Source organism: Poecilia reticulata, chromosome 16 (assembly GCF_904066995.2).
Source record: "Poecilia reticulata chromosome 16, P_reticulata-male-v2, whole genome shotgun sequence".
NCBI lineage: Eukaryota > Metazoa > Chordata > Actinopteri > Cyprinodontiformes > Poeciliidae > Poecilia > Poecilia reticulata.
Window position 1 is genome coordinate 2,964,494 of NC_088845.1, and position 18,011 is coordinate 2,982,504.

Genomic DNA, 18,011 nt, shown 5'->3' on the forward strand with positions numbered 1-18,011 from the left:
GTGCTATGTAGTTCAATATGTCTGAGTGGGATCATCTTGTAAGCCACATCTGAACCTTTCTTATAAAGAAACTGCAGGACATTTTCCCTGCAGAGTTAAGTCAGTCATAAAAGCTGTACGTCTCTTAATGACTTGCATATGTTGATAGCCATTATTGCTTCTAGGTTTTGAATTGCTTTGTAATTTCTCCTACTTGTCAGCAGAGGTCTGCAAAGATATGCATTATTGTGCATCCCCATAATCCACTGCTACAGCTGGAGAGACATTATTACCTTTAAGGTTTGACCAGTTACAATGGGAAAATGTAATAAAACACAAAAATAATTTCTGAACTAAAGACTGGGATAATTATTTTTGCTTGATATGTGCAGATCCGTTTATAGACCTGCTTTTGTTTCCATTAAAAAATTAACAAAAAATGATCTTACCGTCACATAATTTCAGGATATTAGAGAACATTTAATAAAAGGTAACATCATTGCACTGTTTGGTGAAAATCAGGACATAAAATTTCCCCTAAAAGGAAATTAAATACTTAACAAGTGTTCTCGCTGGGTGAACCATGCTCTTTCACTGTGTTGTATTTCTAACGTCACGTGTTGCCAGACTGCCTGAAGGTCTCCAGGCGATCAGCAATGGGAGGGTAGCACCCTGACAAGCATGCCGTGTTCTGCTGAATCTCCTCTTCCTGGGTCCATCATCACCCTGGGCACACTGGCTGGGGATGCAGAAACGATCTACTCAGCTCATCTGAGAGCAGAATCACAGAAGAAAAACGTCTGTTGCTGCAGGTGAGTGGGGATCGTTATGCAGCTCCAAACAGGAGAAACTCACCTGTTTCACACATCCAAACACTGGATGGATTGAGTCAGCATGAAGAAAAAACTCCTGATCCATGGGATTTGTTAAAAAATGTCTTTAATTTAAATGTCTACATCATTCCAACTTGGCATTGTTGCATCTTTCTACTTTCTGCATCAGAGTTGCAAACTGCTTTGTTGGTCACAGTGATGACAATCAGGTAATTTTCACCTAGTTGCTACTTTCTCTCAAAAATCTAGCAAAAGCAACAAGGGTGAACTTAGCTTTTCTTCAGAGATTTTTAATTTATTTCAATAAATAATAAAGATTGTACATGTATTATGTACTTTTCCTCAGATACACGAAATTCAAGATCAAACTTGCACTTTAGTTGTTTTTTTTTAACCATTTGGCTGTTGGGTTTTTTATTATTCTAGATGATTTGTGCTGCCTTGAGTGCTGATATAGTTTTATTGTGTGTTATTTCATTTTCAGCTATGCACAGGGAGAACATGCAAACTCCATGCTGCAAGAGCTCAGGACCTTTTTGCAGGGCTGATAACCGCGCCACTGTCCAGCCTCTTTTATTTTATAATAAAGTGTTTAAATTCAACTCCTTGATTTAAAAACAACACACTACAAGGTAAGAATTCAAATATTTTTTATTTATTAATTTAATTATGTATTTCTATCTCCGCTGTCACCCACCCGAAAAATATAAATTGCGGTGTGTTCAAAAAAAAAAAAGAAAAAAAAAAAGAAGAAACAATGTCATCTTCTTCAACTGCATCATTAATCAACAAAATCAAAGAGGCAATGATTATTATCATTATTACAATAATAACTCAACTAGCAGAATATCCACATTCATAACAAATCCATATATAACTGCAAAACACTCTTCAACACCACTCTTCCATTAATATACACAAAATCCCCAAAAGTCTGTCCTGGAAAAACAACAATAGAGGAGATCTGAGGGGGAAAAGGGGCTATGGCTTGTAAAGGAGGGTGTGAACATGTGTGACCAGCAGAGATAATGGATCTATGGTTAGTAAGAGTATATGGAGGAGGCACACTTATTTAGTTAGGACCTATACAAAAACAAGCAGTTTTAAGTAATAACAGTATGCTTTCATGGACGGATTTGCCTGCATAAAACGGTTCCATGAGCGCAGGATTTGGGGAGCAAAATTTCAAGAAACATATATAAGGGTTGTCAGATTAAATATATACCTATGAATGACAACCACCCTCAAACATATATATCATAGAAACCAAAAGTGATAGAACTCAAAGCAAATAAATGCAAATGGAAAAAAAAAAAGGTTTCGGTTTGACCATAATATGTACAAACAATGCTTGCTCACCCAAATCTTATCTAAAAAAGCTTTTTAAGTTGGTCAGAAAATGAGTGCAAGCTTAAGATTATGTGAGTAGCTTCTTATGTGAGAACGTAGCTAGAAGTGACAGACCTGGCTGATATTCTAAGTCTGCGTGTAAAAAGTGCCTCTGTCAGTATTACGTGTAAAAACCTTTCCATGCCTCGGTGTTTGGAACTTGAGAAGACCTAGTCATACAAAGAGAGAGAAACATTAGAGGAAAAAAATAACTGTACACTCTGCATGTACAAACAAACTATATACACACAGACATACCATATATACACACACATATCCAATATGTACACAAGATTTAGCCAACACATACGCACATTTATACATTTATGTATTTACAAACACATTCACTCGTTTCAGCAGGACCTCTAACATATCTCTCTCTGTTCTCATGTCAAGCAGAAATGGCAGGGATTTTTTTTTTTATTCAGGTCAGACTGGTGTCAGTGGAGTCCAGCTGCAGAAATAAATGAGTAGTTTTACAGCAATTCGACTGGAAATATGGCCACAATGAAAACAACAAGTTCATCCCCCCTGCTCTGGTCAAACTCTACACAATACACAGTCAGCGTGAAGCAAACGTCCGCATCCAACGGCTTTTCAAATCGTCCATAAATGGAGAGCTCCTCGGCGATTGTTGGACAGAAAACATCCGCTGACGTGTCTTTCTAGAATATTTTTTTAAATACCCAAAAATAAAGAGCAGGCTGGTCACAGCAACGTGCAAACTGTCGTATAGGGGGAGTAGGTAGAACACAAGTTCGTCCCTTCAGTGCTTTAGAGCAACTTTGTTCTCCATCAGATTGTCTCAGTATGAAAACTTGGTTCATATAAAATGGATCGCTCCATCGGATTTTTATCAAGAAATAAATATCTCCTCCAGAAGGTGTCTGATGAAGAGTTTCTTTTTCCTTTAAATACTATAAGAGTAATCCGTTATAGAAATATAAATAACATTCTGTCCAGTTTTTCCAAAGTCGTCTTTGAAGCAGGATTTTTTGTTCCTCAGCAGTTTTTGAAATAGGCTGTGCATATTTAGTTTCCTTTTAAAATCAAACTCCGAAAAAGAGGAAAAGCTAAAATATAAAGTCTGTCAAAAATCAAGAAAAAAAGACTCAAAATTTGTAATAATAGAGCTAAGGAGAGGGAAATGAAAGGTTTAAATATGAGTCAGCTTGGACTGAAATAACAAGAGAAGTCAAGCACCTTTGAAATACACTTTAGGTCTCTCTCTCTTACTTTGAGAACCACGCTGTCCTTGACCTGTGTGTTCCTCCGTTCTGCTGATTGATCAGACTGCATAGCTGTTCTTTGCATGCTCGGCAGGCTTACAAACACCAAAGTATGTCCAGCCCACCTTAAATAGGTGAAAAATGGATCCAACAATGAGGTGTCAAACACATTATTTTCAATCCCTTTGTCAAATCAGAGAGAGAGAGGGCCCAAGTAAAGTGAAAAAAAAAAAGAAAGAAATCCCAGCATTTCCTTACATGGTCCGCTGGGGGATTGCACCATCCCTAGAGACAAGAGAATAGGACCAACGGCCCAAGTTCTCCCTTTGTCAGCCAATCGCGTCACGAGAGAGGGCTCTGGACATTTGGCCATGCCACCCCGAAGACTGCCGATGGTGCATCAGCCAATTAGGTTCCACATTGTCCTCCATGAAGCTTTGAGAGTGGCTAGAAGGGGGAGAAAAACAAGGGGAGACACAGAGAGAGAAGAAACGGGGCAGAGGTGCTTGATCAGGTGCTGTTAAAGCATAGATATCGAGCGGCAGTCTCTCCAAAGCTGGACTCATCCTGTTTTTAATTATTTGAGTGTGTGTGTGTGTGTTAGCGTTCAGCTCTGAGGCAACTGCTTGTTTACCTGAGTCACTGAGGTATTTTCACAGCAATGTTAATCCAGGATCATTCATCACACAGGTAGATTTCACAATGAAAGGAGGAAGTAGCCCTACGTGTCCCTGCGTTAAGACTGCTAGTGTGTTTAGGTTTTGGTTCAACAGTCACTGGTTTCAGGATGAATCTAAACTAATTACTCTGACCTCCTCTCGGATAACACGCCACATTTAAACAGAATGTGAAGCAGACTGGGAAAACACACAAATCTTACAACAGACAGTTCAAAATGAAAATGAATATGAATGCATGTTAGAAACACTTCCAACAGTAGTGTTTGTAGGCATTTTACACACACGACACAACATTTATTCTCAAAATCATGTCAAGTTATTCTAATATTGTTGCCATGACATAAACTTCAGATTTTATTTTAAATAAACACATCTGATCAAAATAAGAACATTTTAAAATCTCTTTTTAAAAATGTGGGTGCAATATAATACTTTGAAACAAATCAACCCTTTGGTTGAGCTCGTCTAAGCACATTTATCTCAGGCACTTAATGGCTAATCTAAGACAATCTATATAGTTATAAATGATCTATTATATGGAAAAATATTATTTAATACATTCCACTGAACAACCCTTAACATCACTTGTGTTTATCTGCACTTAAAGAAGCAGTTTGAGGAGAAGTTAGATTGCTGCCACTCAAAGTGAATTAAATGAGCTTTTACTGTAACATGAAATTAAATTACTTGCTCATTTTTTCTATCCTAAATTAAGAAGCTGCTTTTAGTGACCTTAAATACAACCAGATATTGAAATAGTGCACTTCTAGAGAGGGGGGGGGGAAACAACCCCATCAGACATTGGAGCAGAACAGGATGCAGAGAACAGAGACAGAGGCACATCAAGAACACGTTGCAGGGGAAGGGGGAGACAGCGAGGCAGTGGTATGGCAGACACACAGACAGCTCACTTGGTAAAATGGCACCATTTGTTTCTGTTTAGCACCAGTTTGTCATGTATCAGTTCTGAGATTGAGAAGAGAAAAAATGCACGAGCTCATTCCGGAAACAAGTAGTCCCTTAGGTTGAAGAAAGCAAAACAAAAGTTTCCCAAAGTGTTTTTCTGTAACTCAAATCCTAGAGCATGACCCTTTCAGCACATCATTTATGTCTCCTTCTAACAAAGCTAAGGTAGATGCCCATGTGCACATCTGTAGTTAAACCCTGTTGAAAAACGCTCAAAGGCACTAGGAAAAAAGCCAGAGGTCATCACCGCGTCTCTCCTGTGAAAGACTGCAGGCTGGCTGTTCAGGATAGTGATGCGCCTTTAGTACCTTGCAAACGTGTTCATACTCCTTGCACTTTTTTTTACATTTTCTCATGCTACAACCACAAAAGTCAATGCACTGGGATTTTATGTGATAAACCAACACAAAGTAGAGATTTAAGGAAACTGGAGATTTGTGGATTTAAAACATTAAAACCAAAGTAACATTTCTAAAAAGTAAAAAGCCTTTACGATGATGCCCCTAAATAAAGTCAAATGAAACTAATTAAATTTAAAAGTTACATAATAAGTAGACTCCATCTGTGTGCAATTTAATCTCAGGATAAATCCAGATTTGCTGTGACGTCTTCAGCATGGTGAACCCAGCAGGAAGGTCAGTGAGGAAGTTCTGGAGAAGTTTAGGTTATAAAGTAACGTCCGAAGCTTTGAACGTCTCACAGAGGAGTCTTTAGTCCGACTTCTGAGGGTGGAGAGAGGATGACACAAGACATGGACGTCCATCTAAAATGTCAGGTCAAGCAAGGAAGCATTAATCAGAGGCAGCCAAGAGCACCGTGGTGACTCTGGAGGAGCTTCAGAGCTCAGGTAGGACAGTCTGTCGACAAGACAGCTCTTAGTCATGCAGTTCACAAATCTGGCCTTTATGGAGGAGAGGAAAGAAGAACTTAACTGACAGAAGCCAAGAAAAGGTCTCAGAAAACATTTTGGGTCTGGTCAGACTAAATTTGATCTTGGGCTACATTCATCGAGGTTCATCGTCCAGCAGGACAGCGACCCTGAACATACAGCCAGAGCATGAATGGTCTAGTCAAAGTCCAGACTCTAGGAAATTGTGACAAGACTTAAAAGCTGATGTTCACAGATGTTCTCAACAATCTTAATCTCTCGATGTGCAAAGCTGGTTGAGATGTTCCACCAGACTTGCAGCTAAAAATGACTCTGCTAAACTCTGGGACTTGTCTACAAATCGATCTGAAATATTAAAAAAATATGTCTGCTTCCCTTTTGACTTCACAGTTATGCACTACTTTGTGTTGGTCACATAAAATTCCAGGAAAAACACATTTAAGTCTGTTGTTGTGACGAAATGAAATGGAAAAAGGTCTAAGGAGTATGAATACTTTTAAAAGGCACTGCTGGTCCATGGGTTTACAGCTTGTACTGCTTCCTTTTTTAAAGGCTACTCTGAAGTCTTTGGGGTGCAAGAGTTTAGTGCTCAATCCTTATGTGATGGAGTCAAAGAGAGGCGATGGATTCAAACAGCAGGTTGCTTTGTGTGACAGACTCAAAGTAGGTGCAAAGTATCGTGATCTTGTCCTGCAAGACCAAGACTATCTAAAGCTCCGTGTGAGCATCAAGTCCATTGAAGAGCCCTTAGTGTTAATGTGTTATGCGTTATACAGGGTGATTATTAGTTCTCTCCCTCACAGTGTTCTTCTCTCTCTTGCCCGGGTCATAAGGACACATGTATGTTTTCAAGAAAGTGTCTTTTTTTTTTGTATAAAATGGAAACAAAACAGGAGTGGGGGGGACGGTTTTTTTCCTTTGTGCCATCTCTCTCTCTGATTTGGCTCCTCGCTGTTGTGTTTGACCTACTCCCCCCTTTAATCTGCGACTCCCGTAGTTGCCGTTGCTGTGGTTCCAGTTGCCTGTGAAGTTGTCTTTAGATTGCCACGGAGCTCTTCATTCTGACTAAGTTGTGAATCAGGGGTGGGTGAGGAGGGAAGGTCTACAATTTGGGGGAGGACTCCATTGTGGGGCGATGTGTTGGAGAAAATGCCAGAGGAAGAGACTGTGGGGCCTTGATCGTTGGTAACCGCTCCTCCTTGTTCTCCTCCTCCTCCTCCTCCTCCCCCTCCACCTTCAGTTTTCACACCGGGGTCTGCTGAACCCAGGGAGGAAAGCTGGTCCTCCTAGCGAGATAGAGAGAGAGGGGAAGGAAAAGAGGAGTGGGAGCAGGGAGAAATGGTCGTAGGAGAAATGCCATTCAATGAACGATGGAAGGGATGATGGATTACAAGGATATGTCCAATTAAGTCAAGTTGAGAAAATAATATTAAGAACCGGAGGAGAAAAGCAGGAACAATCAGACAAAAATGGGAAGAGGAAAAAGAAAGAAAGTTTGTGATTTGAAGTGGTGAAATGTCAACATTTAAACGTAGTAAGAGTTGGTGAAAATGAAGACATGTAAAAGTGGTGATCAAAGCAGAAACCAAGAGGGAATCATAAAGTAAAAAGAAATGATTAGGGGTCAGAGGAGGAGACAGAGAGAGGAGAGAAAGAGCCAAATGAGTTACGAGGCCGATGCATGACGAACACCAATAGAAATGGCAGCACAGGAAAAGGGACACAGAGAAAGAGGAGATGAAGGGGAATTAAAATTCTTCACGGCCAAAAGATCCTGATTCTCCTGGGATGAGAAGTGAGGAGTGTTTGTCGTGTGACGGGCATCAGGCAAAGCCAGGAGGTTCCCATACCAGAGAGCAAAATCCACTAAATATCATCTACATGTTCTCACACGACCTGGAAAACGTAATCACTACAGAATAATAATTAAAAAAACATCTTAATTGTACTAAAACACTAAAGGCTTAGCTTATACTTGTAAACATGCAAGCCACATTGATGCCAGCACCAGATTTAAGAAGCATAAAAGCATAAAATCCAAACAATTATTGTAAAGACCAAACAGAGCCAACCTACAGCTGACAGCGCTGCTGCATGGATTCACCAAGTAGCTTAAAACCTTAATGCCATTAAAAAAAAATCATATTAAAGTTCCCATGAAACTGTTTCTAATTGGTAATCGTCTTGCTCTCCCTCATCTAATGTTCTGGGAAAGTTCTGGTAATTATCAAAACTGTCTATGACAAATCGTTTGCTGACTGTGACTCAAGCTAAACTTGGTCTAAAAGAAAGTTTAGCCAAAGTCCAACTCGAGGTTTGAATGCCAGTAATTCACTACTGCACTGAGCAGAGTTTGACAAGACTAATGCATTACACTGCAAAAAAAACAAAAAACATCTCTAGTTTATGTTTTGCACTTCTCAGACAAGCTCAATGCAACAATTTTAACATTTGTTAAAAGTGCCAGTTCAAAATGTCGAAGACAATTACTGTCAGCTCCAGGAAAATATCATCTTTTGGTGCATTTTGAGTGATTGCAGTGTTTACCCTGCTTTTTGGTATAGACTGCAGTCTAAATATGAAACAGACCATTTAACATTATTGCTCCCATTCATTTGGCTCAGGCATTTTGGAAAAATGCTTAATAACTTTATATAATTATTATGATAGAGAAATTGATTGGTTAAGTTTGACATCATTATTCTAGACTAATTTTTTTCCCCTGAAGCGTTTTTACATGTCAGATATGACATGTAAAGTTATCATGGTATGACCTAAAGGAAAGACAGGAGGGTTTTCATTCAGGCATGATGACATGCACACATTCAGCTGCTGTCAGACTGATGGAAAGCATGTCTAGAGAGGGGCTGTGTGAGCAGACTCAGCTTTGGTATACATTTCGTGGGAACTTTAACCCTTTTCTAGCAATGGAAGAAGTGAAAAACATCAGGGTGAGGTCACTCCTTTTGAGTTGTTTGAAGTGGAGTTCTGTTGTTAGTCCTGAGGATCTCAGCATCTCAGCAAACCAGAGAAAGTTTTGCCATAAGAGGGCCATGAGAAAATCACCATAAGATGCCCTACCAGGGGGCAGTTTTGCTACAATGGCAAATTTTAGATGTCAAGAAAGATTAATTGCAGTTCAATACCATTCACAATAACTACAAGTCCAGCCAATGTCTAGGTTAAGAATTATGGGGCCATCACCAACAGGAGGATCAGTACAGAGAGCATGGGGTCTTATGTTGCTTAAACTAGAATTAGATACATGGAAGGTCCTTCCACTGGTCTAAGCTTGTGCAGAAGTTTGAGCGGACAGCAGCAATATCACTGAGTATAGATGGTGGAACCACATTCTGAAGCGTGGCCAGATTACACCTGGGAGCCACCAGCAGCAAACAGGGAACAGCTTAATTACAATTTCCCAACTCATTGACTCATGTACCTTCGGGACGAGGAAATGGATCATCTGGAGAGATTCAGTGTGCCAAAGCGTACAGCCAAGGTGAACTTAAAATGTCTCGGAGAGATCTCATTGCATTTAACTCCTATCTTGGGAAGAATATTCTGTTATTCAGAATGCAACAGACATAAAGCATGAGTGGCCAAAGTTGTAGGATACCATTCCTTTTTAATGGGTGCTATTGCTGATAATGCTGTTTATTTCTAATACCTAAACTTGGTGTTATATACCGAATGTAAAGATGAGCACCAGGCTAAGCCCCCTATTACATTTTGAAGCTAAGCTTGTGCAGCACTGGCAGGCTAATGGGAAATGAAAAACTCAAATGTGAATAGAAAAAAGCCTTTTGGTCTGCCTCAAGCATCATCAGCTGACGGAAGCTGTGCTTTTCCAACAGTACCTTAAATGCAGAAAGATAATATTGACCTTGACTTAAAAGTGAATTAGAGTGAAGAAAAAGTACTTTGCGGCTCTACTAAACTAGACAGACACATCTTTAGTCTTAAAAACATCAACGCGGCTGTTGCTGGAACTTAGGTATTCAAGGTAGTTAAAATAACCTGGTGGTGCAAAGGACAAAAAGGTAGCAGAGATCCTAGTGGTTCCTCTTACAAAGCAAAGGGGCTGCTTACTTTAACTATGAGGAAATTCATTCTCAGCCTCCAAGTTAAAGTTTGTTGTGAGGAACTGAAAAGTTCCTCTAACTTATATTCACATTTTAGATTCAAGAGCTTCAATGCAGATTTCAAAATGGCCATGAAACACAAGACTAGCTTCTAACTTTGCAAGGAAAACTGAGGCGTATATGGGAGTTTTCTCAAGCAGTTTTTTGGTTTTGTTAATTTAGAGAATGCTTAGTACAAAGAAGAGGAGTGGTGACATTTGGCTCTGTACTAGGAGAATGACTGGCACTGCTGGTAAAAAGTCAAACTCATTCATTGGAAAAAGCCTGTCTCCCACAGGAGAGGCGGTTTTTGGTTTGAGGGACTTCATCTTCACTTGCTGGTTTTGGTGGATAATGGTCCAGTGCCCACTTCAAAAGGGGACCTCAGCAGGCAGTGCTTGAAGCCAAAGTTGAAGCTGATGTACTTTCATCATTGTTGAAAGTACATTAACTGATCTGAGTTAAGCAAATCATGTAAGGATGGAACCAGCCCCGATATGGCAACCTGTTAGCTTTATGATCAGGTCAGAACTTCAGTTTCTTCAACCTGTGATGGTTCAAAAAGCTACTCATCAGTTAGGATACTAAATAATAAATCTAATCCCTCCTCCACTTCAAACACTCCTATTTCTTCATCTAACAGTTTGCTGGTACATCTTGAAATTGTCTGGCATGGATTTGTTTGGAAATCTCTTTACCAAACCCCTGAAAACCTGCATGCATGAAATCATTTTATGTTGCATAGAAGAGACATGAATTATTGTAATGCAAGTGGAATGAAGTGCTGTAAAAGAGACAGAAAGGAAGGGAAACAGCTTGCATCCAGTAGAAAAAAAATAAAAGATTAAAAGCAAATTATCAGCAGATAATTTTTTATCTCGTGGTTGTGATCGCTGTGAGTGGAAGGGTTTCTGTTTTGCTTAAAAAACATGAGAAAAAAAACAACAAAAAGATTAAGTCTGCCCCCCAATTTCTTTTAATGTGAACTACCAGGCCTTTTCTCTTCTCAATCAGAACCAAATGAATGAAAACACTTTGCTAACTGGTGCTATAAACAGTAATAGGATGCCAGTAACACAACCTGAGTGACAACTGTTCAGTTACTCTCAAACACAACCAACAGTGTAGTTTAATACCCATGTGTAGGCTGATACACATGTCTATTAAACCCAGAGATCAAGCAGGTGAACAAACGCATGGCAAAATGTTGACTGACATCCTTTTTAACTTACCAAACTTGCTTGGCTCTTTGTGGCTGTGGTGTTTAACTACTTAATGCATTTAATTAGAGTGTTGTGGTCTTTCTGTTTAAAAGTAATGAGCTTTTCAGTACTGGAGACAGAAACACAGCACATTTAGTGGAGCCCTGAAATGTTAGGGACACAAAAAAAAAACATATCTTACACATCACCTCTGTCTACTCCAATTTGGAAGGAGGATATTTAAAGAAAAGTGTTCAATCTTTCTCACCCCAATGTTTGAAATTAAAACCTGTTGTATTTATGGGTTTCATCACTAACAAGACTTAAAACTCTTTGCCTTGGAGCAACAAGCTTTCTGGGTAAAGAACTCTAACTTCACAGCAAAAGAATCGAACATCAAAATACAGAATGAGTGTTGGACGTCGTCTGACACAGTAACAGCTGGCTTACATCAACAACCAACCAAACAAACAAACACAATCAGGTGCTGGACACAAACACAAAACACATAAATATTCAAACACAGACTCACTGAAAGACACAGAAAACATGTGCACAGTAATCAGTGTTCTTTGGGGAAGGATTGGGACAGATACGGAGATTTCACATAATTCCCAGTGTTTATCAGAGGGTGTGATGGAGATGCTGGGGTGTAGAGGAGGCGGATGCACCCGGAAGGCAAATGTATGCATGTGTGTATAGGAAAGCATGATAACTAAAAGAAAACCAACAGAAACATGGTATTTCAGGACATAAGCTACAGCTAAAAGAGAAGTAATATAGGAATTTTAATAACTTACAGACAGATTCACTGACAAGAATGGGAATGTTTTAAAAGCTCCATTTTGGGCCAGAAAAAAACGCCCAAAAATGTTAACATTTAATTTCACATGTCTTGCTCACAAATCTGTACTGAAGTTCGTGGAGCCACAAAACAAGTGCCTGTGTGCATTTGGTTTTGTTTTCTTTCTAATTCATTTTTATTGTATTTGTCAAAAACTCTTTACCATTCATAGCAAATGAATAATGTTTTTTAAATTTATAAAAACCATAGAAGAGAAAAACTGTGCTGTATGTCAGACACCAAATCCCTTCGCATGTTTGTCTTCTCTATGATATTCTTCTGTGGTCTTCCTCTTTTCTTCCTCCATGACAGCTCCTTCTTCATCATTCTTTGTCTAATATATTCACTAACTCTCTTCTGCACATGTCTCTACCATCTCTTATCTCTCTAACGTCCTATACAAACTGCTAAACCGGAGTTTCCATCCGTCCATCCATGGATGGTTATCAAAAGTTATCAAAATGTTTTTTGCTACATCAAAGAATATGGCCGTGGCCAAACCTCGAAATCTGACAATTCGCCATGAAACATGGTAGAATAACTTAATAATGGATTAATAATCCATCTGATATGTCCAAGATGTCACTATTTCCAGCTCCCTCCTTGTATCCTACTTTCCGCTCCCTGTTTTGTTTCCAGCATGTGGATATAAGTAATGTTCACTAAGTATAAATATAAGTGAACATTACTTATATAAGTGATGTTCACATTACTGCAGACAAAACCTCAGTCTGTCTATCTGCTTCATCCTCTATCCCACCATTGTTCTTCAAGACAAGAGCAATTAAACTCTTCTACATGAGGCAAAGACCCAGACCCAGAGGAATAAATGTCCTCAATCTGACCTAATCTGGCTTTTGGGCCAAACTCATCCTTCTCCAATTCACTTTAGTCACTCCAAAAGAAAATCTTGCGACTATTTTGTCAGTTAAACCATTCCAGTGTTCCTGAACTTCTTTGTCATGAAGTAATTCTCAGAGCTGATCCTCGATCCCTTATCTATCCCCACACTCACCCCTCACAGCTGCCTACCCTCACATATTTCTGACTTCCTCTTCTGTCTTCTCATGTCCTTTCTCTAGATCCACAAAACAATTTGGCTCCGCCTGGCTTGCTATACCATTTCTTCATCTACATTCTTAAAAGAAACATCATGTCTGCAGTTTAGCTGAAACATGTAGCTACTTAATACCCTTTGAATGGATATTTAATATTTATTTACAGTTAATATTTTAATAGCAAAGCACAAAAATGAAGGCCTATATGGATTGCTGATTATTAGCATATTAATAGCATAATAAGTATAAACATTAGATAGTTCAGACCAAATATTGATCATATTTTTGTAGAAACTTGCTCGTCTGATTTTCTCAACATATAAATAAAACATAAATAGTTAATTCTGAGGTCAGTGAAGTGAAGTTTTACTAGAGGTCGGTCAGAGAAAGAATGCAACACATTATTTAGAAGCAGAGGAAAAGTAACTTTCTGCTTGGAAAACAAAACTCTACCTAACTCAATAAATATTTGAAGATGACTCCCATAACATGCAGGAATTTTTTCATTGTAGTCTTATTTTCCTTTAAATCATATGTTTCTTATTAAGTTTGTCCAACATAAGTTTTATTTTAAGTTCTCTCATTTTCAGGATTTTTATTTTATTCTCACATTTTCTAATTTTTTTCTCTTTGCTCTTGTTACACACCTGGGATGAGGTTTTTGATTAGCCAACTTCTTTTTTCTTCGCTCAGTTTTTATTACTGATAGATTTATTTGTTGCTTGTTGGTTCCATGTCTCGGTTTGTGGCTGTTTTGTTTGTTCGTGCCAATCGGTGAAAGCTCTTGGACCTCCCTGTTTCCTCCTTTTGTTCTTATTTGTTCAATTTTTTAAATATTTAGCCTTTCTGTTGAAATTAGTCTGTAACAAAGAGAGACCATGTCATTGAATTTCTTTGGTTAAATTGATTAAAAATACCAAAGTTAATGTTTGATAGAATGGGACTGAAGCTCCAACAAATATTGAGGGTCTAATATTTTTCCTTTTGTCCTTTACTTAACAATTTCTCTGTTTTTTAAAAGCTGGTAAGAAACTGTCATCACATATTTTATTATTTGAAAATGCATGTGTGCAAATATCCTGTGACAGACCTCTTTGTGTTTTGCAGTGAAGATGAAAGGGGAAATAAAGTGTGTTGACCTGCGGTGGGTTTTACAAGGTGCTGCTTATGCACAGGGATGCACACAAAGAAAACAGTAGGAGTGGAAAAGAGGCAGCAGTTATGGATGGAGTGAAAGTTTGGCGGTTTGGGTTATTACCTGGGTACTCGGGGTGGGACAGGCGCAAGTCGGGGCTGCACTAGGATGGACTGACGCCTCCCCTAAGAGAAATCACCGTATCTCATCAACATAGGAGGAGAGGAGAGGAAAGAAGAGGAGAGGAAAGGAAAGGAAGGCTAAACGTAAGAGGTGGGAGGAGGGAGCCAAAATCAGGAGGGAAAGCTGGTGTACAAGACGAAAGGATTCAGAAGGGCAGTGAGGGCCGAGGAGAAACACAACAGCCACCAAAACATAACACATACAACACAAAGTGAACAGAAAACAAGAACGTAAATATACAGATAAAATCCTTCCTGAAGCATATTTACATACAGATACAGAACTGACTGCAACAACACCAAACAGTTTCAGATGCTTAGCAGCCTGAAAGCCTTCTAGCAGCATGCCATGCAGCTCATCATTAGCAGAAGTCATGCAATAAGAAAACAAAAAGGTGTTAAATCGTGCAACTCCAAAACGACATCTGGATGTGATAACGGCTGATTAACTGGCTTCACAGCTGAATCTGGAACATTCCCTGGTTCAGAAAGGGAAAAGTACAGCTTGAACAACATGCTTGTTTCAATCATGCATCAACTCTACAGAGAGATAAATACACATTAAAAACCCAGAAGATATTTACATCGCTGAATTATGTAAAATCACAAACAGATCAGGAATAATTGTTTCAAAATGTCTCCACCTTGGACACACAACGATTCAGACACTCATAAACGATGCGACAGTGAGAGGAAGAGCTGAAGTGTAATCATAATCAAATGTGACAGAACCGTTTTCCCACTAAGCAAACAATTTTTAAATAGAAATATTTAAATACTGCCTAAAAATACAATTCAAAAGTTACCTATACTGAATTTACCTAATTGTAGTATTTTTAGTAGCATACCATAAAGTATTTATATTGTTGCACTAACATGTTATTAAAACAGTCAAAAAGTAACAAACAAAACTGTGGCTGTAAAGTAGTAACTTCTTGTATTGCATTTAAAATATTCAATTGGATGCATTTTTTAATTTGTGCCACTAGAGGCCACCCTAGGCACAGGTTTATTTAAGTTCATCTGTCTAACTTATGTTTTCTGTTTCTTTGATTCCGGCTCTCTTATTACAATAAATTATTTAACTGAGCCACTTTTAAAAATTGCAAGACATTTACTAATCAACTGTCAATGTTTAATCTTATATTGATCCATTGGAAATTGTAAATAAAATCCAATAACATAAGAGTACAGCTGAGGATCTTCATCCAGGTGAGGAATCTTCATTTAGTAACTGAATCAATCACAAATAATTTATAAATTAAGAAAACCTGTGTCTTTTCTATTTAGATAATTAATATTTAACACCTATTATTTTTAATAAAACTCATTCTGAGGTCATATCTTTACTGATTCCCACTTGACAGAATCATAATATCTACTTCTACACAAAACTCACTTCATTCTCACTCTAGGATTTAATGAAAAGCTACAAATACATTTCTTTAAAAGACAAACTGCAGAAACTGACTGTACTTCGTCCTGTTGAGTCACATTCAGCTGAAATGCTCTAATGTTGTAGTTATAAATGTGTAATAAAGCTCTTTGTTCAGATGAATCCTCTGTTCTCATGGCATACTTAATGAACTTTCTGATTTCTGCTGCTTTGAAGGGAAACTAAAGGAGATCTCCCCTGAGGATTTCCTTTGATTTTTTTTCTCCTCAGCCTTTAAGTGAGTTATCTTTGAAAATATGTGGAAAAAAGAAGTGTTCGCATTAGGACATGCCAAAGCAGAAAGGCTCATGAGAAACATTACGGATCATCTCTAGATTTTTAATTTAACATCCAGAATGCATTTGGACCTGAACCTTTTCCACCTTTAATGCAACGTACGTTTATCCTGCAACATTCAAACAAAAAGCTGGATCACAATTTGATTTAATGCTAACTTCATAACCATAATCAATTATATTGATCTGAATTAACCTGCATTAAGGTTCACCTGAAAAAGTTGACATTTTCAGCTGCATCCTTTGGTTTTGGTCCTAGTTTACACGTTCTGGTTTTGTTCTCCACACACATCAGCTTGGATAGGCCTTTCCCCTTAATAAATAAGGTTTTGATTTCTCCTTTTTTTATTTGCTTTTATTATCTTGGTTTAATAAATACTGATATGTTAAAATGGGATTGTGTGTAGGTGTGTTTTAACAGGATAATGTTACAGTAAAACAGTGGAAATAAGATGAACTTTAAGACAGAAAGAGGATATAAGAACCATAAAATGCCCCAAACCCTAAAAGTGTCTCCAAATTTTAAATACAACTGTGAATAAACATTCAAGATGCATAAATAGCAATCATAATTTTAATATTTACAATATGTGGACATTAACGTTATATTATTTTTAGTGTTACTGATTCTTTTACTTTTTTTCTTTTATGATGAAGAGATGCAGACGTCAATGAAGGAACAATTACTCTGATTTCTTGTATTTTTCTTAGCAACATGACGGCAGAACATTACGTGAGTCGTTATGCTAACATGGACTTACTATATTTACAGAATGACTCATGCTCTAAAGGAGCCTGGTACAATCTGACAGCGTAAGAGGAGGAGGGGGCCCGAGACCATGAAGCATCGCAGTGACGAAGCTCCTGAAGACACAGCCGCCTCAGGATCGTGACCACGCTGCACAGTTAGCTTTCATTTAACCCCCAGGTTCTGCATCATCTAATTTCAGGCGGTTCTGAACCCAGACCTGCTCAGAAAGAGCTGCGGATCCGGCAACACCACCACAGACACAGACAGACTTTCCATAGCTCTGAGGAATGCAAACAGTAACAGTCTTTCATCGTCAAAGCTCCCCGATTTGCTTGCAGACGGATGCCATTCAAACCCAAACATAAAGGACAGGTCAGGGACAGGGCAATCCAGTCAGAAGAGGGACCACACACACACACACACATACACACACGCACGCACAGCAGACCAGGTCATAGCAACAACAAGGGGAGGAAGAGAACAGGAAAAGCAGATAGGGGGAAAACACGGGCCAACGTACGGACTCGACGAGAGAAGAAGCAATCTCACAGACCTGATCAGCGAAAATCCTGGTTTTTGGCTCGTAAATGGCTCCTCCCCTTATTTCATCCTCCACAGCCATGAGTCTTGGTAGCAGAGAGAAAGAGAGAGGATAGGGGAGAGGGAGACGAAGGGTGGAGAGGGGGGCAAAAAGAGAGGGAGCATTAGGAATTCAAGCTTAACAAGATGTTGAGCAGGTGCATCTCCAACTTCTGACTCAACAAAACCACCGTGACAAAGTTCCTGGTCACCTGCATCTCATATCTGATCCCCAACACCTGATAAGCTGAACACCTTTGAAGCTGCCAATAAGAGCAGAGCAGCAGTCACCCAAACCATGCTCAGGAGCCAATTTTCATCCCATGGAGCCATTCTCTCTTCCCGCCCCCACGGGGTTTATCAAAGTGTTTCTGTCCAATTTAAGGTGTTTACAAAGTGCAATTTGAGGCCAACTGTGGAAAAATAAGGCCTGGTTTCCG

At 38.8% G+C, this 18,011-nt stretch overlaps 1 protein-coding gene across 12 annotated transcripts in view; it reads right to left on the minus strand.

The window, feature by feature from the left end:
• Nucleotides 1-1,445: 1,445 nt before the first annotated feature.
• The window catches only part of syngap1b (synaptic Ras GTPase activating protein 1b), a 176,116-nt gene continuing 159,550 nt past the window's right edge, over nt 1,446-18,011 (minus strand). For 7 of the 12 annotated variants that reach the window (XM_081616880.1, XM_081616885.1, XM_081616881.1 and 4 more), the window contains 2 exons: nt 17,546-17,618; nt 6,847-7,251 (listed from right to left, as the gene is read on the minus strand). In XM_081616880.1, coding sequence (XP_081473006.1) covers nt 6,943-7,251; nt 17,546-17,618 — 382 coding nt within the window. In that variant the 3' untranslated portion in view covers nt 6,847-6,942. Of the gene's footprint in view, nt 3,878-6,846; nt 7,252-14,451; nt 14,990-17,545; nt 17,619-18,011 lie in introns of those variants that run through there. The other 5 variants (XM_081616882.1, XR_014091401.1, XM_081616883.1 and 2 more) reach the window with 5 other exon arrangements.